Source organism: Mastigoproctus giganteus, chromosome 8 (genome assembly GCF_048544385.1).
Source record: "Mastigoproctus giganteus isolate SK-2022 chromosome 8, ASM4854438v1, whole genome shotgun sequence".
Classification (NCBI taxonomy): Eukaryota; Metazoa; Arthropoda; class Arachnida; order Uropygi; family Thelyphonidae; genus Mastigoproctus; species Mastigoproctus giganteus.
The window spans coordinates 59,849,636-59,876,137 of record NC_143582.1 but is presented as its reverse complement, the minus strand read 5'-3'; the positions used below and the strand labels follow the sequence as shown (position 1 = coordinate 59,876,137).

The 26,502-nt window shown below is 38.5% G+C and overlaps 1 protein-coding gene across 1 annotated transcript in view; it reads right to left on the bottom strand.

The window, feature by feature from the left end:
* LOC150081560 (uncharacterized) overlaps nt 1–26,502 on the bottom strand; it is a 710,435-nt gene that overhangs the window by 157,344 nt on the left and 526,589 nt on the right. Inside the window, exon 25 of the mRNA XM_090380128.1 lies at nt 17,847–17,987. Within this exon, the coding sequence (XP_090236254.1) occupies nt 17,847–17,987 (141 nt within the window). The remainder of the gene's footprint in view (nt 1–17,846; nt 17,988–26,502) is intronic.

The window sequence follows — 26,502 nt, the reverse complement described above, 5'->3', positions numbered from 1 at the left end:
ATTGTTGAAGTTAAACGTAAGAAAAGCACCTGGGGTTGATGGGATCTATCCAGTTATATTAAAGGAGGCGGCAAAGCAACTAAGCAAACCCTTAGCCATAATTATGAGAGCATCCTTGGACTCAGGGGAGGTTCCCACAGACTGGAGATGTGCAAATGTAGCCCCAATTCACAAAGGGCGTTCAAAGGGTGACACGAGTTATTACAGACCAGTTAGTTTAACTTCTGTTCCAGGTAAAATAATGGAGTCACTGGTTAAAAATGCATTTCAGGATCATCTAGACAAGACTGCAGCAATAATTCAGACACAGAATGGGTTTGTTAAGGGAAAGTCATGTCTGACAAATTTGATAGGATATTATGATGTGGTTACAAAGGAACTGGATGCAAAAAATAATTTTGATATCATAAATTTGGATTTCACAAAATCTTTTGACACGGTTGCGCATGGAAGACTATTGTACAAATTGGAGCAGAATGGTATTAAGAGTAAGTTGCTACAATGGATAAAAGGATGGTTGAGTGGGAGAAGACAGAGGGTGGTAATTAATGGGTACTGCTCTTCGTCGACTAATGTTATTAGTGAAGTCCCACAAGGTTCGGTGTTGGGTCCACTGTTGTTTTGTATATTTATCAATGATATTGATGAAGGTATATCAGGCTTAGTGTCAAAGTTTGCAGATGATACAAAGGTTGCAGGTTTGTTAATGACAGTAATGGCAGCGTGCTACTGAAACAGGATCTTGATAATATGGGTAGATGGGCTAAGAAGTGGCAACTGACGTTTAACCTTGACAAAGTCAAAGTATTGCATATGGGTAAAAGTAACCTGAGAAAAAAGTACCAACTGTGTGGTACTGCACTTATGGTGGTAGAAAATGAAAAAGACCTGGGAGTAATTGTGCAGTCAGATATGAAGTTTTCTGTGCAATGCAGACAGGCTGCCAGGGCAGATAATGGGGTTTTGTCAATGATATATAGCAATTTTGCTAGCAGGAAAAAGGAGGAGATTGTCCCTCTGAATAAGGCAATGGTTAGGCCACACCTTGAGTACTGCGTACAGGTCTGGACTCCTCATATTAGGAAGGATGTCGACTTGGTTGAGCGTGTATAGAGAAAGGCAACAAGATTGGTGAGGGGAACAAAGGGATCCTCTTACCAAGAGAGGCTGAAGTTCTGAAAACTGCAGTGGCTGGAGACTAGGCACCTGCGTGGTGATCTAATTGAGGTGTATAAGACCTTGAATGGGTTGAGCATGCTGAATTCTGATGGGATCCTTCCACTTGTTCAGATTACAAACCTAAGGGGGCATAAATTCAAATTAAGAAAAGACAGATGTAGAATAGATATGCGGAAATTTTCCTTTAGCCAGCGGGTGGTTAATTGCTGGAACAAACTTCCATCAGTCATTGTGGAAGGTGATAGGTTGAATAAATTTCAGAAGGAACTGGACAGGCATTTGGAGGGAATGGTGTGATTTTTTTTTTTTTTTTGGCTGATGCTGCTAAGCTCATACACTTGCTTTCTTGAATTACATGCCACTATTACTACTACTACCTCACAGATGCTTAGTCTCTAGATGCTACAATTCACAGAATTTAAGCTACTCCTAGTAAGAGAACTCCTTTTCTAACCAATCTTGTTGCCCTTCTCTGTACTCATTCTAGCAACTCTATAGCCTTCCTAAAATAAGGTCTCCAGACCGGAACACAGAACTCAAGGTGTTGCCTGACCATTGCCTTATACAAAGGTACAAAGGTTTAGGTAACTAAATGAATATTTTGCATCGACATTCACACATGAGGAATTATTCAGCGAGCGAGGGGAATGCCAGAGGTGTATTCAACTCTGGCAGTAAGCTAGAGAATCTTGTAATAACTGAGAGTAAAGTGGAGGAGAAATTGTTGAATATAAATACAAGAAAGGCACCTGGGGTGGATGGGATCTATACAGTTATATTAAAAAAGGCAGCAAAGGAAGTAAGCAAACCCTTAGCCATAATTATGAGAGCTTCCTTGGACTCAAGGGAAGTACCCATGGACTGGAGATGTGCAAATGTGACATCAATTCACAAAGGAGGATCAAAGGGCGACACAAGTAATTATAGACCTGTTAGTTTAACTTCTGTTCCCGGAAAAATAATGAAGGCACTGGTTAAAGAAGCACTGCAGGATCATCGAGACAAGACTTCAGTTATAGCTCAGACACAGCATGGTTTTGTTAAGGGGAAGTCTTGCCTGACCAATTTGATTGGATACTATGATGCAGTCACAAAAGAACTGGATGCAGGGAATAACTTTGATATTATATACTTGGATCTTAGAAAGGCTTTTGATACTGTTGCACATGGAAGACTGCTGCACAAATTGGAGCAGTGTGGCATTGGAGGCAAATTGCTGCTATGGATCCTGTGGTTGAGGGGGAGAAGACAGAGTGGTAATCAATGGACACTGCTCATCATGGACTAATCTTATTAGTGGAGTCCCTCAGGGTTCAGTATTGGGTCCATTATTGTTTTCTGTATTTATAAATGATACTGATGATGGTATATCAAGCTTAATGTCCAAGTTTGCAGACGATACGAAGTTTGGTAGGGTTGTCAAGGACACTACTGACACTATGCTACTGCAACAGGATCTGGAAAGGTTGAGAAGATGGGCTGAGAGGTGGCAAATGAAGTTTAACATTTACAAATGTAAAGTACTACATATGAGAAACAGCAACCCCAGAGCAACGTATCAACTCTGTGGTACTACACTGACAGTGGTAGAGAATGAAAGGGATCTGGGGGTGGTTGTGCAGGCAGATATGAAGTTTTCTGAGCAGTGCAGACGGGCTGCAATAGTAGCTCATGGTGTATTGTTGATGATATATAGGAATTTTTCCAGCAGGGATAAGGAGGTGATTATTCCCTTGTATAAGGCTATGGTCAGGCCACACCTAGAGTACTGTATACAGGTGTGGAGGCCTCATTTGAAGAAGGATGTAGAGATGCTGGAATGAGTACAGAGAAGGGCCAACAAGATTAGTGAATGGAACAAAGGGGTGCTTTTACGAAGAAAGGCTTAAGTTTTGCAAATTACAGTGTCTAGAGACTAGGCACCAGCGAGGTGATCTGATAGAGGTGTACAAAGCCTTGAATGGTTTGAGCATGCTCAATGCTGATGGGATTCTTCCTCTTGCTTAGAATAATCACCTGAGAGGGCATAAATTCAAATTGAGGAAAGACGGATGTAGGATAGACATGAGGAAATTTGCCTTTAGCCAGCGGGTGGTTGGCTGGTGGAACAGACTTCCATCCCTTGTCGTGAAAGTTGATAGCCTAAATAAGTTTAAGGCTCAGCTGGACAGGTATTTCAAACGAACAGAAGGGTGAAGTGGAAGTGGTTATTTTTTATTTATTTTATTTTATATTTTTTCCGGCTGATGCTGCATAAGCTTGCTTTCTTGCATCAAATGCCTCTACTAATGCTAATGCTAATAATCACCTCCTTGTCAATGCTAGCAAAATTCCTATATATCATTGACAAAACTCCAGAACCTTCTCAAACAGCCCATCTGCACTGCTCAGAGAACTTCATATCTGACTGCACAATACCGCCGGGTCTTTTCATTCTCCACCTCCCTAAGTGTAGTACCACACAGTTGGTACGTTTTCTCTTGGGTTACTGCTACACATATGCAGTACTTTGCATCTTTCAATATCAAACTTCAGTTGCCACTTCTCTGCCCATCTACCTAACTTTTCTAGATCCTGTTGCAGTAGCATACTCTCTTTTCTATCATTAACAACCCTGCCAACCTTTGTATCACCTGCAAACTTGGACATTAAGCGTTATATACCTTCATCAATATCATTAATAAATATACAAAACAACAATGGACCCAGCACTGAACTCCGGGATACTCCACTAATAATATTAGTCCACCATTTCCCACTCAACCATCCCTTTATTCATTGCAGCAACATGCCCTTAATGCCATACCACACCAATTTTTACAGCAGTCTTCCATGTGCAACAGTATCAAAAGCTTTCCTGAAATCCAAGTATATGATATCAAAATAATTTTTTGCATCCACTTCCTTTGTGACCACATTGTAGTATCCAATCAAATTGGTCAGACAAGACTTCCCCTTAACAAACCCATGCTGCATCTGAACTATTAATGCAGTCTTCTCTAGGTGATCCTGCATCACTTTTTTAACAAGTGACTCCATTATTTATCCCGCAACAGAAGTTAAACTAATACGTCTATAATTATTTGTGTCACCCTTTGAACCCCATTCGTGAATTGTGGATACATTTGCAAATCTCCAGTAAATGGGGACCACCCCTGAATCTAAGGATGCTCTCATAAGTATGGCCAAGTGGTTGCTTACTTCCTTCATTGCCTCCTTCAATATAACTGGATAGATTCCATCTGCCCCAGGTGCCTTTTTTTAGGTTTAACTTCAACAATTTCTCCTCCACTTTGTTCTACATTATTACAAAATCATTTAGCTCCCTGTTAGTTTAGTAAACTTCAGTCCTATACATCCTTACAGAATTCCTCATGTGTGAATATAGATGCAAAATACTCATTCAATTTGTCAGGTAACTGTGCAGGATCATCAACAGTCGAAACAGCCTTTCCTTCTAGAGTTTACATAAATAAAGAAGTCTGTTTTTTTTCTTTGCATCCTTTGCCAAGGATTTCTCATAATTGGCCTTCGCTTCCCTCCTTTGTGATTTGATTACAGACTAGCTTATATCTGCTGTAGGCTTCTGTGTCACCTGATAATTTATATGCATCCCACAAATTTTTCTTCTCTGCCACGAGTAAGTTCATCTGACATCCATTTAGGCCTAAATCTTGAACAGTATTTCTTAGTTGGTATGAAAAGCCTAGTAGCTTCCAAGATTAATTCCCGGAAGGCCTATCATTTAGAATTCACTGTTTTTAACATCATCAGTTAATCCCACTGTATAGAATTCAAAAACTGCCTGAGACCACTGTAGTCACTTTTACAAAACCCTTCCCTTTACACTTGATGGTAGTTACATCTTTAAGTAAATCCCACATCAGTAGATTGTGATCACTACCTCCTAGCAGTTCCCTTATCTGCAAATTCCTAATGCACGAGTTATCACTGCTGATAATCAGATCAAGATTATTACACCCTCTGGTTGCCCCTTGAACATGTTAGCAAACAATCCTCCAATAAATCCACAAAATCTTGCTAGTGTACGAATTGTTGTTGTTATTTGGTTTTTAGGAGCACTAGCAACTAAGGCCATATTGCTCTGGGATATGCGGTGGTCATTCCATGACCTTTCCGCATTCTCCGTATTTGGTGGTGACTAGTGTGAGAGTGTACCCACAAGTTCCAGTCAATATCTGGAAAGTTAAATTCGTCCATTACAAGACATTTTGATTTACTGGCCCACTATTTTTCTGTACAACTGTTCTTTGTACTCATCAGAGTCATTAGCCTATAACACACTCCTACTCTCATTTTCCCTTTCCCCGTGTTTATGTCACACCAACTGACTTGACATTGCACTGTCCACCCATGTCACCTGGATGTTAGATTTTATGTGTTTATTAACTAATAGCATAACCACTCCTTCCTTCCTACCCTGCGTATCCTTTCTGTACACATTGTACACCCCAAATTCCAATTCTGCACTGCTTATATATATGTGACACCATGTCTCTAATATCCCAACAATATCTTCCTTTGATGCCTTGATCAGCATTTCAAATTCATCAAATTTTTTACTATGCTTCTGCCATTCATGTACATGCACTTCTTACTCTTAGTTACCCTAGTACAGCCCATGTATTTATTTGTTCCATGGTGACTCCCAGCAGCTCTTGAAGTCCCCAGCAACTTCCTCTCTAGGCTGCTGTTTGTTACAGTAGACAATTTCAATGAGGAATACAATTTTCTGAAAGTGATAAAGCCCAAGAAACCTATAGATAAAAAGAAATCCAAAGAAGAAAAAAATTAGTTAAGAAACACTTGTCATGATGAACTGAAGACGACAAACGAAGAGTAAGATAAACACTGACCAGGCCAAAATTGAGAATACTGAGTTCTGAGTTATGCAAAGCCATTAAAAAGAGAATCAAAGAGGACATAAGAAGATTTAACACGACAAAAGTAGAACAAGCATTAAGCGAAAAAACAAAGGACTGAAATCAGCAGTCATGAGCACTTATACAGAAAGACAAATGATACTGAAACTGAAGAACAGTGATGGTATACTTATAAATAGCAGAGAAGGTAAAATTCAAATAGGAGAAGAATACTATAAAGAATTATATGAGAAGTGATAAAACGAAGCAGACAGTAGGGAAGACGGACCACAAATTAGCAACACATACGACATACCCGATGAGGTAGAACATGCATTGAAGAAAATTAAGAATCAGAAAGCCCCCAGGTGAAGATGAAGTTACTGTAGAGTTTTTAAAATTACGAGGAAGTGACATGATACAGAAACTGGCAAGACTCTTCACAAAATACATTAGGAAAGGCATGATGCCTAAAGAGTGGAATAATGCAATCATAATTTTGCTGCATAAGAAAGGAAATAAATCAGAAATTGGAAATTATAGACCAATTAGTTTGTTGTTCCACATCTATAAATTGTTCAAAATGGTCATTACTATTTTGAACAACTTTGAACGTTAAAGAATAGATTGATGACATTGTAGAGCGGATATCATCTCTTAAGGGCACAAAAGGGATATTGTTGTACACGTTGGCACTAATGATATTAAGAGTAGGAGACCGGGGGAATTACTTAACAAGTACAGATCACTGTTGAAAAAAAGCCGTGAATTAAAGTTGAATTTGCAAGTGTCTGCAATTCTGCCCGGACACAATAGGAGAGAGTATATGATGAGAGCCTTGTTGATCGATTCAGCCCTGGAGAGATTGTGCAAGACTCAAGGGGCAGAATTTTTTTCAGCCTGGTCTGTGCTTGTTAACAGGAGAGATTGCTTCTACAGGCATGGGATTCACTTAAATAGAAAAGGTGCAAGAATATTTGCTGATGCTATGCTATCGAGGCAGTGCTAGGCGTGTCAGGAAACTGCTAGTTTGGGGAGGATGCAAGGACTAATAGATCAACAATAGTCACTGGCAGAGGTGAAAGTGATTCTTGCACTGCTTCTATTGGAATGAGCAGCAACCTGTAAAACAAGATGCAGGGTATTTCAGAGACTGCTGGGAGTCACTGCAGTACAAGTAAACACATGGGTTGTGTTAGGGTACCTAAGAATAGGAACAGGTGCATGTATACTTGCATATACACCAATGCTAGGAATTTGATAAATAAATTTGATGAATTTGAGGTATTGCTCAAAATATCAAAGGCAGATATTGTTGGGATAACAGAGATGTGATGTCACACAGATATAAGGAATGCAGAACTGGAATTTGGGGAGTACAATGTATACAGAAAGGATAGAAAGGAAGGAGGGGTTATGTTATTAGTTAAGAAACACATAAAATCCAAGGAAGTGAAGCCAGTCGACATCGCTGGACAGTGCAGTGTCGAGTCAGTTTGGTGTGACATAAACACTGGAAAAGAAAAACTGAGGGTAGGAGTGCGTTATAAGCCTAATAACTCTGATGAATATAATAAGAAACTGTACAGGGAAATAGAGTGGGCCAGTAAAACAGAGAGTCTTATAATGGGGGGTTTTAATTTCCCAGATATTGATTGGAATTTGTGGGTTGGTCACTCACACACTAGCAAGGCTTTTGTGGATTTATTTGATGATTGTTTTCTACATCAGCATGTTCGGGAGGCAACTAGAGGGAATAATACTTTTGATCTGATTATCAGTACTGATTCTTCATGCATTAAGAATCTGCAGATAAAGAAACCACTAGGTGGTAGTGATCACAGTGTGCTGAAGTGGGATTTACTCAAAGAGGTAACTACCATCAGGGGTAAAGGGAAGGGTTGTTGCTTTCGTAAAGGCAACTACTGTGGTCTGAGACAGTATTTAAATTCTATACCCTGTACAGTTTCTTATTCCAAATTCCAGTTCTGCATTCCAACTGATGATGTTACCAACAGCAAATTCAAATTGGGAGGCATTTAGCCAGTGAGTCATTGATTGCTAAAACAAGTTGCCCTCACTGGTAGTTGTGACTGACAGATTGAATAAATTTAACAGTCAACTGGATAGTTACCTATGAGGAGGGAAGCATATAATTTGTATTTTCTTATCTATTTGAAGTTTTTTTTTTTGCCAGTAGAGCAAAAGCCTTTGGCTTCCTTTCACTATATGGCTATTACTATAAACCATGAATCATTGATTAAAATTCTGAACAGTTTTTACTTTCTTAAATATAGTCAAACTTTTACTATAATAGTTTCTGAAGTGATTTTCTTCACATTTTCTTCAAGTGTTTGTATACAAATTGGGTATGAGAACCTGTCAAATGCCCCACCAATATTTTTCAACTATTTGGATTTTGCTTGAAGAATGGCATGGTACTGGGCAAGCATTTGTTTTAAGTTTCACGTTACGGGGTTTTTCTCACCCACTAGGTCAATAAACCTCTACCAGCTTACCCTAGTTGTTTTTAAAAGATTTATTATTGTTTTCATGGCATACAGGGAGGTACACAAAACCCAGTAATCTCTCAAAATGACAGCTACTCTGTATGAGACGACATATGTAGTTTTAAATTTCATGCGTTGTGTAGGGTGAGAAATTTGAAATAAATTTTGAAATAAGAATGAAAATAGAGGTAATTAAGAATATTGGATATACATACTATATTTTTTTAGTTTTTTAATAACATTTATGTATATAATAAGCATCTGTTTTAAATTTCATGTGCTTAATGGTCTTTTTAACAGAAAAGATATGAGAACTGATGTTTCTATTTTGTCTAATAATGTTTTTGATACTTTTTAACAATATGTATTTATTTATTTTTTTTTTTTTTGTTTTTTTGAAAAGAAAACGTGTAAACACTGCATGTTTTAAAAATTTTAATATTTTTTCATTCAAAAAATATGAGGAAAGACTCTGATACAATAAGTGTAGCAATTCATTAAAAAAACAGAAGAAAAATTGGTATTAAACAATATTTATTAAAAGTATTTAACAATATTTGATGTTGGATGAAACATTGATCAAGCAGAATTCAAAAGATAAAAATCTAAGACATTTCCAAACATTAAAAAGAAAATGGGCACCTGTCAGGTGCCCCGTCACCTTTTTTGCCGCAAATGAGGACACCATCTCAGGTTAATGATATTAAGTGCTTGCCATATTTAAGAGTAGAGATTTATGCATCATGAAGTTAATTTAATAATTTATATATATTTATGGGAGATAATTACTTATAATATTTTTCACTAACCTTGCTTGATGTCTTCAAATCCTTGTGAGTACTGTTTCTCTATCGTGAAATCAGGCACTTCTCTAACATGATTATGAGTGCCAACATGATATGAGTCCACTTAGCACTTGTTGCTGTGGTTCCAATGTGTGGGTCTGATGCAAATGTTACTATTTTAAAAATTTAACTTAGTTCTTTTTTTTTTTTTTTTTTTTTTATGTAAACTCCAAAAACGAGAGTTATTAGAACCTATAGTACTTAATACCATGCTTGGGTTAGAGATTGAGAAGACGAAAGAAGATATTTGTTGACATTGGACTTGAACTTCTGTAGACTGTAATTTTCAGGAAATACATATGAAGGAAGGTTGTTGCAGAAAACAGCAGTTGAATGAATAAACGAGGAAGATGAAAAGTTGGTTCTGTGAGTTTGAAGTTGGACAGTAAATGGATGTTGGCTGGTGGCGGCACGTGTTCGGACTGTTTTGAAAGAGAGAGCGGGAATTATAGAAGCCAAATCAGAAGAACAGTACCCATGGAAGTATCTGTAGAAGAGGCATGCAGCAGAAACGGTGTCTATGAGACAGCGAGTGGAGAGACTCTGTTAGAGGTTAGAGATGAATCATTAATTAACCTAACTGCCCTCTCCTGAAAGGAATCAAGAAGCCTGAGAGAGGTTTTGGGGGCACCAGCACAGATGTGGGAACAATATTCCATGGCAGGGCGGATTTGCTATTTATACAGAGGGAGCAGCTGTTTGGAAGAAAAGTAACGCTAAGAGCGAAAGAGAAAACCAAGTTTTTTAGATGCAGAGGAAGCAATACTTGTAATGTGCTTGTGCCAAGAGAGATTAGAAGTCAGGGTAATCCCCAAAAGAGATAAATCATTTTGCCTAGAAATCGGAGTGTCACTAAAGATAAGCATAGGAGCAGAAGAATACTTTTTTTGAGATATAAGACAAGACTGAGTTTTAGAAGGGTTCAAATCAACTAAGTTGTCTTTGCCCCATTGGAGAATTACCTGAAGATTGGCATTTAAGGAATTGGTAGCAGATTTTCGAGAAGTTAAAGCTGATTGAGCAGGACAACGTTTCTCAAAATGGAAAGTGGAATGCAATGTATTATAATCGGCAAAACTATGGATAGGATTTCCAGTCAGTGGAAGAAGGTCATAAATATACAAGAGGAAAAGAGTGGGAGAAAGAACTGAACGTTGGGGGACACCGGCATTACTGGAGAAGTTAGAAGACAGAGAGCCATCAACCATCATCCTCAGTGAGTGGTCAGAGAGAAAACTGGATAACCAATTACTAAAAACAGTTGGCAAACCATAAGATGGAAGCTTGTTTAGAAGACCTTTATGCCAAACACGATCGAAAGCCTTTGAGATATCAAGAGCAACTACTTGTGTTTCACCAAACCTTTCCATTGAATTAGTCCATAAATGGGTAACATAAGCCAGAATATCACCAGTGGATCGACTGACGGAATCCGTACTGGCGATCATTGATCAGATGGAAGGTTTCTAGGTAGTTTAAGAATTGGCGGTTAATTGATTTCTCCATTACTTCAGAAATAGTAGAAGTAATTGCAATGGGACGATAACTGGATGGGAGGGATTTATCACCCTTTTTAGGAACTGGCTGGATATGGGAAAATTTCCAAGCAGAAGGAAAAACACCTTTGGAATAAGAAAGTGAAAAAAGGCAGCAAAGAATAGGAGTAAGTTCAGGAGCAAAGGTTTCGAGAACAAGTGGAGAAATACCATCAGGACCTGGAGCTTTCTTAGCATCAAGATTCATCAAAATCCTTCTGACATCCTTTTGATGGAAGACCACAGGAGGCATTGAATGGAGCTTGTTGGGAATGATGCGTGGTGTTTTACCAAGATCATTAATACACGAGTTGGAAGAAAAATGGGATGCTAGCAGGTCAGCTTTATCCTTGGCTGAAGTGACAACAGAACCATCTGGTTTGGACAGAGGTGGGAGCAGAGACGGGCAAAATTTGCGGCCAATAGCTTTGGCAAGAGACCAGAATGCTCGGCTACCATTAGGGCAAGAAGCAAGTTTTTTACTCTTAGCCTGGACTGATTAATAACTGCTTTACAATTGTTGCGAGCTTTGGTGTAGGCAGAAAATGAAACTGGAGAATTAGAAACAAGCCAATTACGATATGCAACATTCTTCTCTTTAACAGCTTTAGCACATTTATTGGAAAACCAAGGTTTATTTAAAGTGGAGTGTGGGATAAAGGATTCCATTCCTGCAAGAATAATTTCACTGACAAGATATGAGCAAACGTTGACATCAGAAGTTTTGAAACAGTATTCCGACCAAGGAAAAGAAGAAAAGAAGTGTCGCAGGTCATCCCATTTTGCATTCTTGTAATGCCAAACAACACGAGGTTGGGAATAGCCATGAGATAAAGGCTCCATTGGAGAAGAGACTATTACCAAGTTGTGATCTGAAGTGCCTAAAGGACCTCTCACTTCGACCGTGTACTTAGAAAGGTTGTTTGTGAGAAAAAGATCAAGCGTATTGGCTGTATGATTAGGATTGTCCGGTATTCTTGTAGGTAAATGAACAATCTGTGCTAGGTCATTAGTAATTGCAAAAGCCTCAGAATTTCGACCAGCTGGGTCAGTGTGACTAGAAAATGGAAGCCAGCTGGAGTTGTGAACATTAAATTCACCAGGAAAATTAACTCACTGTTAGGAAAGTTGGACTGGAGAAAGTCAAGTTGCAAAGAGAGGAAGTCAAAGAGCTCCAAGTGATTAGTGGAGTTGGGAGAACGGTAGAGACAACAGATGAATTTGACACAATGAGATAGGAAGATTTTAAGCAAGAGAAGATCAAAGAGAGTAGATTCCAAATTGCCAAGTCTCTGACAGGGAATATCAGATAGGACATATGCACAAGTACCACCTTTGAGGCGAAAGGAACCATACAGCGAATAATTTGGGCATCTGAAATGAGCAGTAGTTGAATCAACAAATAACTGAGATTCTGTCAGAAAAAATGTGGGTTTGGCAGACTGCAAGTTAGAAATGGACATCATTGAGATTAGAATTGAGACCACGTATATTTGTGAAATGAATTAGGAAGTGCTTGGGAGGTTTAGATATTTTCACAGATAAGTTGGCTTTATAAATTTGACAATTCATGGTGTGTTCAATAGTAAGATAGTGGTGGCAGGGGGGACATTCTGTATGAAGTAATGAAATTTTTGCATATGGCGTACACACGGTAAGAATATACCCAGATCCTTGACATAAGGTGGCCTCAACAATGTCCCCACATACACACTACTCGGACTCCCTCCAGTCACTATCTGGCAGCGTAGAGGTAGCAAGATTATACACTAGCTGATCCAGAAGCCTCCTAGAGAGTTACCAATAGGTTCGGTCCGGTGTACTAACTAGTGGACCAGCCTGCGAACACTGTTTTAGAGCTGTACCCTCGAAATGTAAGGAATATTGGATCTCGCCACGATGTTCATCATAACCTCAAAAGTCATCAATCATACTGCATGATGGAAGAGATACGGAAGAGTTGACCGGAACTTAGCTGTAGAGACTAAACATGGATTCCACCACTTCAAGCCTCCAAGAAGCAAAGTGGTGGTATTGCACCGGTTCATGAGAGTCATCTACCACCTAGTACTGCCTGGTAACATAGAGGGGGGCAGCATTCCTCCATGTGGTTTGGGCGCCACACCTCGACCCCTGCTTACATGGGTTAACACCTGGGTGGTCACCCACCATGTACTTGTGCATGGAGGTTATACCCAGAATTACTAACAGTTCAGACTGAAGCATAAATGACAGCTGAGGGGTAATTAACACAGCAATATTTGTAGTCAGAACAGTATGTAGCATTTTATAAATTTTTAAAGGAATCAGAAAGCACCAATTAATGGGTCACTGCATGCTCCTTAAAGCTAACTTGTCTCTTCTTTCAGCTTCCAAAGAATGCAAAATTCATAAAATGGATTGAAAGGCATTTGTATTACATTTCTCAACTTGGAATTTAATTAAATGGTTCCAAAGTAACTAGCTTTACTAGTTACTTTGGAAACACTTAATTAAATTAACTGATTCACTGGATATTTTATTAACTGATATTTTCTGGATATATGGATATATTCTTAACTAATTCACTGGATATATGGATATATTCTTAACTAATTCACTGGATATTTTATTAGTGCTTTTTCAATCTATTTTATAAATTTAGTACACTCTCTGACCACTTATTTAGTACACATTTTACCATCTCATGAACTCTCTGATGGTTCATGTGATGGTAAAAAAAAGACAAGAGATCTCAGGACTTACAGCAACCTTCTGTTGACATTTTCTATAATTCTTTTTAAGATTTGTAGAAGTGAATGCACAATTATAACTAATAATTCATTTAGTTTATAAGTGAAAAGCAAATTCTATTTATAGTTTCTTGGAAGAAAGATACACATGAAAAATAACTAATTATAACAGATTAAAAACACATTGTACACAATGTAAATTTTTCATGGATGACTTGTGACAGATCTTTGCCAGGCTTCTGCTATAACTCATGGATGACCATAAAGGTTGGCTCTGTAATCTAGACTTGACAACAATAGCCACAAAAATATTGAAATGTTGTCAAAATTAGTCTGCAAACTGTGTTATTTTTTGAATGTTTTTTAAAGTTTTGATTCCATCTAGTTTCAATGAAATCAATTATTTTTGCCTGTAAAAAATTTTAAAATTTATGTGGCATGCAATGTTTTTAATACACTGTGCTGCCACTTTATTATGTACACCCCTGCTGTGCACACAAATGTTTTGTCCCACAACGTTGTGTCAAGGACCACAGTTGTGGATATAAATGCAGCAGATCAACCTTTCTAGTAACAGTTAAGCATACAAACCGCAGCAAGAATGGGGAAAAGGAGTGATCTAACAGACTTTGAACGTGGCATGGTAGTAGGTGCAAGATGTGCTGGACAAAGCATCTGTGAAATGGCAGTTCTCCCGAACTCTTCACACACCACAGTTTCAAGGGTGTATCGAGAATGGAGCAACGAACAGAAAACATCCTCTCAACCACTCCTGTGGAAGAAAATCACTTGTTGATGAGAGAGGTCAGAGGAGGATGGCTAGAATTGTGCAAGAAAACAGATGGGACACAACGTCACACATCACGTCAGAATACAACCTTGGTGCACAAAACAAAATACTGCAACAGACCACTAGACGCACTTTGTTGCGAATGGGCTACAACAGCCAATAGCCACATTGCGTACCTTTGTTATCAATGAAGAGCATGAGCGCATGCCTCCTGTGGGCATAGCAACACCAGCACTGGACTATCGAGGATTGGAAAACAGTTGCTTGGTCTGATGAGTCGAAGTTCCTGGTGCATTGTGTTGATGGAAGGCTCAGAATTTGGTGAAAACAACATGAATCCATGGACCCGTCATGTCTGACGACTACTGTGGAAGGTGGTGGGGGGCAGTGTTATGGTGTGGGGAATGTTTTCTTGGCACACGTTGAGTCCATTGATACCCATAGATTCACATCTGAATGCCACATCGTACTTACACATCGTTGCTGACCAAGTGCATCCGTTTATGTTGACAGTTTATCCTCAGTCAGATGGTTACTTCCAGTAAGATAATGCACCATTGTACAAAGCCCTATTGACTATGGAATGGTTCCAGTAACATGACAATGACTTTTCTTTGCTGCAGTGGCCCGCTCAGGCCCACATTTCAATCCTATCGAGCATCTTTGGGATGAGCTGGAAAGGACTGTTCACTGCAGGCTTACACCTCTGTCGAATCTCAAGGAAATGCATGACACACTCGTGTCTGCATGGTATTCCATTCCTGCACAACATTTTCAGCATCTTGTTCAATCCATGCCTAGACGAATTTCGGCTGTTTTGAAGGCTAAAGGAGGTTCAACACACTACTAGGTAGGTGTACCTAATAAAGTGGCAGCACAGTGTATATTATTAGAATCAAATTCTATTACTGTATTTCTAAGAATACAATCCTTTTGATAAACTGTACACTCAATGTACAGTTTATCAAAAACACTACTTGCCTTCCAGAAAATGAAATCTATTGCAATATTCCAATGTCCAAGACTGTGAACGTTTCTAACAATGTCTAACAGCAAATAGCATCAACATCATTTATATATTTGCAATAGAAAAACTGGATGAATAGCAAGGCAAATGAGATGAGTTCCAGTACTGATGAAAATACCATCATATACAAATGGCCATGGCAGCGGATTCATGCAAAACATGATCAAGAAATGGACATGAAAATGACAGGCAACACAAAATGTGTGGTAGAGAACAACTGAGTTTTGCCTGAATCACTAGATGAAGGCTAAGGCTGTCTCATATGGGGTACACATATCAGCACCAGTACCAGAGGTCTGTGTGTGTGTGCATTATGGCAACAATTATTTCAACACCAGATGCCCTGGACATGCTACAGAAATAAATACTACTCACTGCTGTCTGCATGAAATAGAAAGTAATGCCTATAGCAGGCTAAGGATCACCATTTAAAAAAAGTGCTACTTGTTAATCTGGATCCCAGTTCAATCATGATCATGGAGCAGGGATAGCAATATGTTGATTACGACTCTCTCTCTCTCTCTCTGATGGCCAGGGAACAATTTGGGATGGATTGCCGATTTAAAGAAATTGGTAATTAATAATACAGTCCATTCCGGTTATTTGGGACACATCGGGACTAGTGCATTTTGGCCCGATTAAGCGGCTGCCCCAATTATCCGAAATTTCACGTAAATAGTTAAAAATACAATGTACCCTCCCCCTTTACAATTTACTGTACAACGAAATCACGTTTCGGCGAAATCGACATATTAAAGTACCGTTCACTATACGATGTGCAGTAAGCGTCGGTCATTGTGATCACGTTTGTTAATTTAATTTTAATTCTATTAAACAGCGATTCTAATTAGCGAAAATAGGAGGAATATTATCCACAGGCTATAAAAGCAAAGATATATTAAGCACAAATTTACCCTTTATTACCTTACCAATTAAAAAATTAAATGATACGTGAAAATCGGAAGAATATACGTTATAATTGGAATAATTAATACGTACTGTAATATGTACATTGAACTAGTTGACATTTCTGTTTACTGACATTTGTGGGTGGGGGTTAAAATTTAAAACAGTGAAAAGATAAGCAATCAATAACAAAGAACACGGCACACACAAATTGCAAGTAACACGATACGCGCAAGTGAGAACGGAGTAACGAGTTACGAAGCTTTAAAAATAGGAATGAAGAGAAGATTCTGAAAATTAATTTTTTATATGATTGAAGATTTCATGGAAGTGTTAACACATTTCAACATAATAACCCACAGAATTCCAGCTGTCGGTATTATTGCAAATTCAGTAAGAGCAAGTTTACTGTCCGTTTATGATAGATTTCACTAACAGAAAAGCTCAATAAACAGGTGACTGCTAATTGTTTTTATTGTTTTATGGTTGTGACCTCCAGAATTTCGACCAAAACACGTGGTACCGTCGGAGACAATCGTGGGTAATCTCCAGTGCTGCGGTCTCCTGCCCCGATTAAACGGTATGCTGTCCCAATTAAGCGAAGTAAACCCTGGCTATTTTCTCGACTGGTTTCTGTTTTTTAAGATTTGCCCCAATAAACGGCTGCCCCGATTAACTGGTGGCCCAAATAACTGGAATCCACTGTACTTGGTAGAGTATTATTAATTTGGCAACCGATTGGGGCAATTAAAGCTTAATCTGTTAGTAGACACTCAGATGTATGACACTTACAGACCAAGTTTAGCCAGTACAGCCTATATAAATATTATCACAGCCCAGCTACATCCTATAATAGTGATCACTTCACCCAAGTAATAACTACCTTTATCTTGATAATGGCACATTGTCATTGAACCTATGCAGGAAAAGTTCTTAGAACATTATAGCACTCTCTGCTTCTCCAGAACACATGGTCTGATTACCATGTTTTCTGAATATATTGCTACACATGGAACATACTATTGAATTTTTAACTGATTTGAAATTTAATCATGGATATGTACACAATGCCATAATATGCTAAGTTGTTTGAGTTCGTAGCAGTAATATTTTCCTAAATATTGTGGTTTTTTTTTTTTTTCCTTTAATTTCTATTTCTCACATATTTACTAATCTTGACAACAGTCACCATTTCTTCTTAGAAAGAAATCATTTTATATACAAGCGAATATAATGTGGATGCAGGAATAAATATAAGGAACAATAAAAAGAATGCTGGTTTCACCTTTTTTTTTTTCTAAAATACCAGCTTAATACCATAATTTCTGAAATATCTCAAATTGATATATTTGGATGAACAGTTTTAATCTACATCTATATAATTAACAAATTTAACACATTTAATAGGATGTTTTCTTCTATTACTAAAAGTTTCTTACAAAACACAACTGCCACATAATCTGCCCTCTGCAAAATCTTTTCAAACATTTTCTTATTCACTTTTTCGATTGTATCACTTAAATCCAAGTTTTCTGGATTAGTCAGCCATTCAAGAACTTCTGCTTCATCCATCAGATCACCTATAAATAATTTAGATAAAGTTAAGAAGAATGACAGATTTACACATAAAAAGAAATCTTCTCAATGTTCAAAAATACACTTCAATATAACCAAGAGGCACATCTCTGTACAGGGATTTATCAGGTTCTTGACATGACAAGTTTCAGTTTATTATTATTATTTTATTTCATATTTTTTTTAGTTAATGTTTCTTCATATCAGGGTTAATAGAACACATCAAAATGTTGTAACTAACAACAGTCACCATTTCTTCTTAGAAAGAAATCATTTTATATCCAAGTGAATGAAATACGTTAGGGGCTTTAGCTTCAGGCTGTAAGAGATTTAGACAACATAAAAATTTGTGCAAACGCATTATATTAGTATGTGGCTCAACTCTGAATTAGCAAAAATATGCAAAGGCAGCATCGTTTAAGTTTCATATTGTGAATACCTTCATGAGTTGACATGATATTGCACAACTTCAAATAAGTAATGCTTCACCAAAGGAGAAGACTGTTGTTACTTATTCTCAGTGGATACTAATACCCAGACATCACCGTTTCAAGGCTGTTTGGTCCTAATTCGGTGGGTGGGTCGGTATCCTAGTGAAGCAATGATGAAAAAACAGTTATGAAGTATAACTCCAAAATATCGAGATGCCTGATGGTGTATAATATAAATTAAGACTGAAATACGTTAAGTGCTACTATGATGTGTTTGCCCTAACTTGCACATATACAAGTGAATATAATGTAGAGGCAGGAATAAATATAAAGAATAATAAAAAGAAAGTTGGTTTCAGTGGTTAATTTAAAACTGGTTAATTTTAAAAAAATAAAATTATTATGAAAACCTCAAATATGAAAGGTATCAGAAGCTACAGTATACTTAGTACCATGCATGGTTTGAAGGTTGAGATGATGGAAGAAAATACATTTTGAGATTACAGTTCAATCTCTGCAGTTTTTTTTTTAATGAAGGTACCAAAGAAAAAGAGGTATTATAACCTATAGTACCTAGTACCATGCGTGGGTTGGAGGTGGAAGAAGATATTTGCTGACATTATACTTGAACTTTTGTAGATTATAATTATAAGAAAATACACATGAGGGACGGTTGTTCCAGAAATGGGAAGTTGAAATAATAACTGAGGAAGAAGAAAAGTTGGTTCTGTGAGTTTGAAGTCAGACAGTAAAAGGATTTAGAGTGGTAACTGCAAATGGTAGGACTGCTTTGAAAGAGAGAGCAGGAATTATAGAAGCCAATTCAGAAGAATAGTGCCCATGGAATTATATATAAAAAAGGCATGCAGTAGAAACAGAATGTCTATAAGACAGAGAGTGGAGAGACTGTTAGCATTAGCATAGGTTGGTTGGTTATTTGGTTTTTAGGAGCATTAGCAACTAAGGCCATATTGCTCCGTGAATATGCAGTGGTCATTCCTGACCTTTCCGCATCCTCCGTATTTGGTGGTGATGGGCTCCAACCCCGGTCTAATCAAGAAGCATGTGCTATGCACTGCTGCTCCTTCCCATCTGGCTAAGGAGGCGCCTGCATTAGCATAGGTATATGATGCAAGAAAGCAAGCTTATGCAGCATCAGCCAAAAAATAAAAATAAACCCACTTCCATTTCACCCCTCCATTCATTCGAAATACCTGTCCAGCTGAGCCTTAAATTTGTTTAGGCTATCAACTTCCACAACAATGGATGGAAGTCTGTTCCACCAACCAACTACCCGCTGGCTAAAGGACAATTTCTGCACATCTATCCTACATCTGTCTTTCCTCAATCTGAATTTATGCCCTCTCAGGTGATTATTCTGAGCAAGAGGAAGAATCCCATTGGCATTGAGCATGCTCAAACCATTCAAGGCTTTATACACCTCTATCAGATCACCTTGCCGGTGCCTAGTCTCCAGACACTGTAATTTGCAAAACTTAAGCCTTTCTTCGTAAGAGCAACCCTTTGTTCCATTCACTAATCTTGTTGCTCTTCTCTGTTCTCGTTCCAGCAGCTCCACATCCTTCTTGAAATGAGGCCTCCAGACCTGTATACAGTACTCACGATGTGGCTTGACCATTACCTTATACAAGGGAATAATCACCTCCTTATCCCTGCTAGAAAAATTCCTGTATATCATTGACAAGACACCATGAGCTACTCTTGCAGCCCGTCTGCACTGCTCAGAAAACTTCATATCTGCCTGCACAACCACCCCCAGGTCCCTTTCATTCTCTACCACTGTCAGTGTAGTACCACAGAGTTGATACATTGCTCTGGGGTTGCTGTTTCCCATATGTAGTACTTTACATTTGTCAATGTTAAACTTCATTTGCCATCTTTCAGCCCATCTGCTCAACCTTTCCAGATGCTGTTTCAGCAGCATAGCATCAGTCGTGTCCTTAACAACATTTGTATTGCCTGCAAACGTGGATATTAAGCTTGATATACCATCATCAATATCATTTATAAATACAGAAAACAATAATGGACCCAACACTGAACCCTGAGGGACTCCACTAATAACATTAGTCCACGATGAGCAGTGTCCATTGATTACCACTCTCTGTCTTCTCCCCCTCAACCATCTCTTTATCTACAGCAGCAATTTGCCTCCAATGCCACACTGCTCAAATTTGTGCAGCAGTCTTCCATGTGCAACAGTATCAAAAGCCTTTCTAAGATCCAAGTATATAATATCAAAGTTATTCCCTGTATCCAGTTCTTTTGTGACTGCATCATAGTATCCAATAAAATTGGCCAGGCAGGACTTTCCCTTAACAAAACCATGCTGTGTCTGAGCTATAACTGAAGTCTTGTCTAGATGATCCTGCAGTGCTTCTTTAACCAGTGCCTCCATTAATTTTCCTGGAACAGAAGTTAAACTCACAGGTCTATAATTACTTGTGTCATCCTTTGATCCTCCTTTGTGAATTGGGGTCACATTTGCACATCTCCAGTCTAAGGGTACCTCCGCTGAGTCCAAATAAGCTCTCATAATTATGGCTAAGGGTTTGCTTACTTCCTTTGCTGCCTCCTTTAATAAAAACCTCAGGTGCCTTTTTTATGTTTATACTCAACAATTTCTCCTCCACTTTCCTCTCAGTTATTACAAAATCATCTAGCTCACTGCCAGAGTTTACTTTACCTCTGGCATTCCCATTCCTGAATAACTACTCATGTGTGAATGTAGATGCAAAATACTCGTTTAGTTTGTTAGCCACCTGAGAAGGATCCTCAACTGTTAGAGACAAGTCATTAATTAACCTAACTGCCTCTTCTGAATGGAATATAGAAGCCCGAGAGAGGGTTTTCAGGGCACCGCTCCATTGTGGGAACAATATTGATAATGCAGATTTGCAATTTGTACAGAGTGAATAGCTGCCTGGAAGAAAAGTAATGCTGACAGCAAAAGAGAAAACCCAGTTTCTTAGATGCAGAGGAATTAATATTTGTAATACGCTTACACCAAGAGAAATTAGAAGTCAGGTAATCCCCAATTACACTCTGATTCCTAGGCAATTGTTGCCTAGAAATTAAAGTGTCATCAAAGATAAGCACAGGAGCAGAAGAAGCCTTTTTGCGAGATATAAGACAGGAAGAGTTTTAGAAGGATTGAAATCAACTATGTTAACTTTATACCACTGGAGAATTACCTGGACCAGCATTTAATGAACTCGTAATTGATATTCAAGAAGTTGAAGCTGTTTGAGCAGGGCAAGGTTTCTTTAATTGGAAAGTGGCATGCAATGTACTGTCATCAGCAAAACTATGGATAGGATTTCCAGTCAATGGAAGAAGGTCATTAATACAAAAGAGGAAAAGAGTGGGAGAAAGAACTGAAACTTGGAGAACACCCGCATTAGTGAAGAAGTTAGAAGACAGAGAACCATGGGGGATCGACATCTACCATCACTCACAGTGAGTGGTCAGAGCGAAAACTGGATACCCAATTACAAAAAACAATTAGCAAACCATATGATGGAAGCTTATTCAGAAGACATTTATGCCAAACACAATCAAAAGCCTTTGAAATGTCAAGAGCAACTGTTTTAGTTTCATCAAACTTTTCCATTACATTTCTCCATAGATGGGTAACATAAGCCAGAATATCGCTAGTGGATCGACACTGATGGAATCTATACTGGCGATCATTGATTAGAAGGAAAGTTTACAGACAGTTTAAGAGTTGTCGGTTAATTGATTTCTCCATTACTTTAGAAAGATTAGAAGTAATTGCAATGGGATAATAACTGGATGGAAGAGATTTATCAAACATTTTAGGAACTGGCTGGATATGAGCAAATTTCAATCAGAAGGATAAGAAAGTGAAAAAAGGCAACACAGAACAGGAGTAAGTTCAGGAGCACAGGTTTGGAGAGCAAGTGGAGAAATACCACTAGGACTTGCAGCTTTCTTAGCATCAAGAATGTTTAAAATCCAAGGGAAATGCAAAACATATGCAGCCACATTCCGAGAAGTCGCACTAGTTAATATGCTTTCCATATCCAGTTAGAGGATTATGAAGATTCCTGACATGGACAATAGCCTCTGGTCAACACCTGCTGTGGTTCCTGTTTACTCTGACAAGAAGTCATATGTTTTTCGGAGAAGTGAGTGATCCACGCATTTCAGTAAATTTCTCCGTCTATGCTTACATGGTCACAATAGCCGAATATCTGAGTGATTCCAATTTTTTTCACAGTATTCAAAGAACTAGTGACAGTAGCAAGATTAAAGGGGGGGGGGGGGGGCAACTAAAATATCAAGTAAAATTTTCAAAGATGAAATGTTGGCAGATTTGGAAACCGCAGTGAGGCTTTCACTGTGAAAAAAAGTTCCGAAATATAATGGCATACAGGCAATAATAAAAACTGTATGCATTATATCGTCAGTCTCTGAAAATCCAGCGTGAATTAAGGATTATTGCTAAAGTACTTGATGTGAAACTATAAAGATCAGTCACATGTTCGGGCCATGATGGGCAGCTTGCTGCTGGTGGATGGCAACTGAGGGTTGGAGGAATTATCCCGCTTTGTGCAAACATTTTGAATCAGAAAGTTAAATATTCTGGATTATTAAACCGACTTTTCAATCTGGAATTTCTTAATGATTTAGCACTAATGATTGACATCCTGCAAGAAGCTTTACAGAATTACTATGGTAAAAGCAGATAAATTAATTATTCTAACTATCAATGCTATCACTAATTTGAAAAATTCTGAAGGAAATCATGAAGTGAAAATTGAGAGCATGTTGAAGTTGAAAAAATTTGAAGGAATTCGAAAGTAAGAACACATTTAAAAAATTACCTCATGACACGTTATTAAGGAGAAGTTAGACTAAGATGCATTTAGGGCTAAAGCCTCAAGCTGCGAGCAAATTTAAACTATGTATATATTAAGTGCAATAGCATCATTAATACACAGCCATTTCTGAATAAACAGAATATTTATAAGGCGGCATCGTTTAAAGTTATATCTCATATTGTGAATACCTTCACAATGAGTTGCCATGATATTGCACTACTTCCAATAAGTAACGCTTCACCTAAGGAGAAGACTAATGTCACTTATTCTCAGATAGGTACAACCACCTGGACTTCACCATTTCAGGGTTATTTGTATATGTGCAGGACAATAACTCGACTATCCACTTGTCCCTATTAGACATAGAAAAGCAAAAAAGGTAGAGGGAAAGTAATAGTAGGAGTGGAAGAGGAAAATAAAGGGTGTAGAAGAATGAAAGTGACAGTAATTCCTTCAACTGACACCACTCAAAAACTCAAACTCCTCGAATAGGCAACGCTTCCCCAGTGGAGAAGGCTGTTGTTACCTATTCTTGGAAACTCTGGACATCATCAGGCTCCCCCTGGTGCCATTTCAAGGCTATTTGGCCCTTCTTCGGTGGGTAGGTAGGAGTTATACTTCACAACTGTTTTGCCATCACTGCATCACTTGGGTACCTACCCACCCACCGAAGAAGGGCCAAATGGGTGGTGGTACCTATCTGAGAATAAGTAACATTAGTCTTCTCCTTAGGTGAAGCGTTATTTATTCGAAGTAGTGCAATATAATGGCAACTCGTTGTGAAGGTATTCACAATATGAGATATACCGTATTTCCCCATGTATACGACGCTCCCATGTATAAGATGCACCTTAATTTTGGGGTCCGAAATTTGAAAAAAAATGTATTACATAAAGTTATTGAACTCAAGTTTTATACATCATAAAATTCATACAACTCATCACTGTCAAAACTCCCATCCATTAGCTGTCCTCATCTGTGTCTGATGATGAATCACTGTCTTCATATATTGCCTCATCCTCAGTTTCATCTATGGCATTTGAAATGCCACACTTCTTAAATGACTTGAGAACGATCTCAATCTTGATATTATCCCAGGATCTTTTCACCCAGGTACAAACTTCTCCTATAGTTGGTTTCTTCACTCTTCCTGCTGGTGTCAAATTGTCCCCAGAAGACTTCATCCATTGGTTCCATTCGTCTCTCATGGCAGCTTTGGAGGGTTTGTTAATGCTGACATCAAGTGGTTGGAGCTGGGCTGTCAAGCCTCCAGGTATGACGGCAAGTTTTGCTTTTTGCTCTGCAACAATCATCTTTGTATTTTTTTTATGTGTGCCCTAAACTGATCAAGCACCAATAGGCAGTTCTGCGTAAGAGCCCACCTGGTCTCCTGCTCCAAACTTTCTCAAACCAGATCTTCATCCCATCCTTATCCATCCAACCCTTGTCAGAACGTGGACAATCACTCCTCGAGGAATGTCTTCTTTTGGCATTGTTTTGCGTTTGAAAATCAGCATAGGAGGCAGCTTAGTTCCATCGGCACAACAAGCTAGAACAACTGTATAATGGCTCTTTTGATGTCCACTTGTCTTCACAGTTACAGTTTTCACCCCCTTCTTATCAACAGTTCTGTTACTCGGGACATCAAATTGAAGGGGACTTTGTCCCAACTCAAACTGATGTGTCTTCTGACATTGAATGACAAAACGATGAAATTTAAGGACCTTCTGCTCAGCCATTTTTTGGACAAGTCTGGTGCGTGTACGCATGCTTAGTCCATTCCGTTTCATGAATCTGAAGCACCAATTGTGTCCTCCTATGAAACCCATAACTTCTTTTTCATCAGCAATTCTTCTTGCCTCATGCTGAACCATCTTTGTGGACACAGGAATTCCAATTGCACTTTGCTCTTCATTTCCCTCTCTAAATCAGGCCATTTTGCTGGCTTGCCTCTAATGGCATTCTTCTGCTGTGGCGTTTTCAGTAGGGTTTCTTCTTCTCGTAGCCAGTCTCGAATTGTTTTATCAGTTGGAGGAGGAGGACCAAACTTACGTTCAGCAGCACGATTTCCATTCACTTTTGCAAACTGGATCACTTTTAACTTGAATTCAGCACTGTACGAAAATCTTTTCTGAACCATTTCTGGGCAGAACGTGGCAGAACGTAACATAATATACCGGTAACAAGTGCGAAATAATGAGCGCGAAAAAGCAGGAAATGCAAGTAAAAAAAAATCTAGAACCACTGTATAAGATGCACCAGTTTTTAGACCCCAAATTTTTCGAAAAACGGTGTCTTATACGTGGGGAAATATGGTAATTTAAACAATGCCGCCTTATAAATATTCTGTTTATTCAGAAATGGCTGTGTATTAATGATGCTATTGCACTTAATATATACATAGTCTAAATTTGCTCCCAGCTTGAGGCTCCCCCCACACAAAAAAAAAAACATTTCACACATCCATTCCCTCTAAATATTTATCCAGTTCCTCCTTGAATTCATTTAAGCTATCAACTACCCACTGGCTAAAGGCAAATTTCCACACATCTATTCTATAAATGTCTTTCCTCAGTTTGAATTTATGCCCCCTCAGGTTCGTAATCTGAGCAAGAGAAAGAATCCCATCAGAATTGAGCCTGCTCAACCTAATCTAGGCCTTATATACCTCAATCAGATCATCTTGCAGGTATCTAGTCTCCAGACACTGCAATTTGCAAAACTTAAGCCTTTCTTGATAAGACCACTCTTTTGTTCCCCTCACCAATCGTGTTGCCCTTCTCTGTACTTACTCAAGCAACTCTACGTCCTTCCTAAAATGAGGGCTCCAGACCTGCACAGTACTCAAGGAATGGCCTGACCATTGCCTTATAGAAAGGGATAATCCTTTTCCCTACTAGCAAAATTCCTGTATATCACTGACAATATTCCATGGCCTGCTCCGGTAGCCTGTCTGCACTGCTCAGAAAACTTCATATTTTACTGCACAATTACTCCCAGGTCTTTTTCATTTTCTACCACCCTAAGTGTAGAACCATACAGTTGGTGCGTTTCTCTGGGATTACCTCTACCCATATGCAGTACTTTGCATTTGTCAATGTTAAGCTTCAGTTGCCACTTTTCAGCCCATCTGCCCAAATTTTCTAGATCCTGTTGCAGTAGCACACTGCCATTACTGTTATTAACAACCGTGCCAACCTTCATAACACGTGGAACAGATA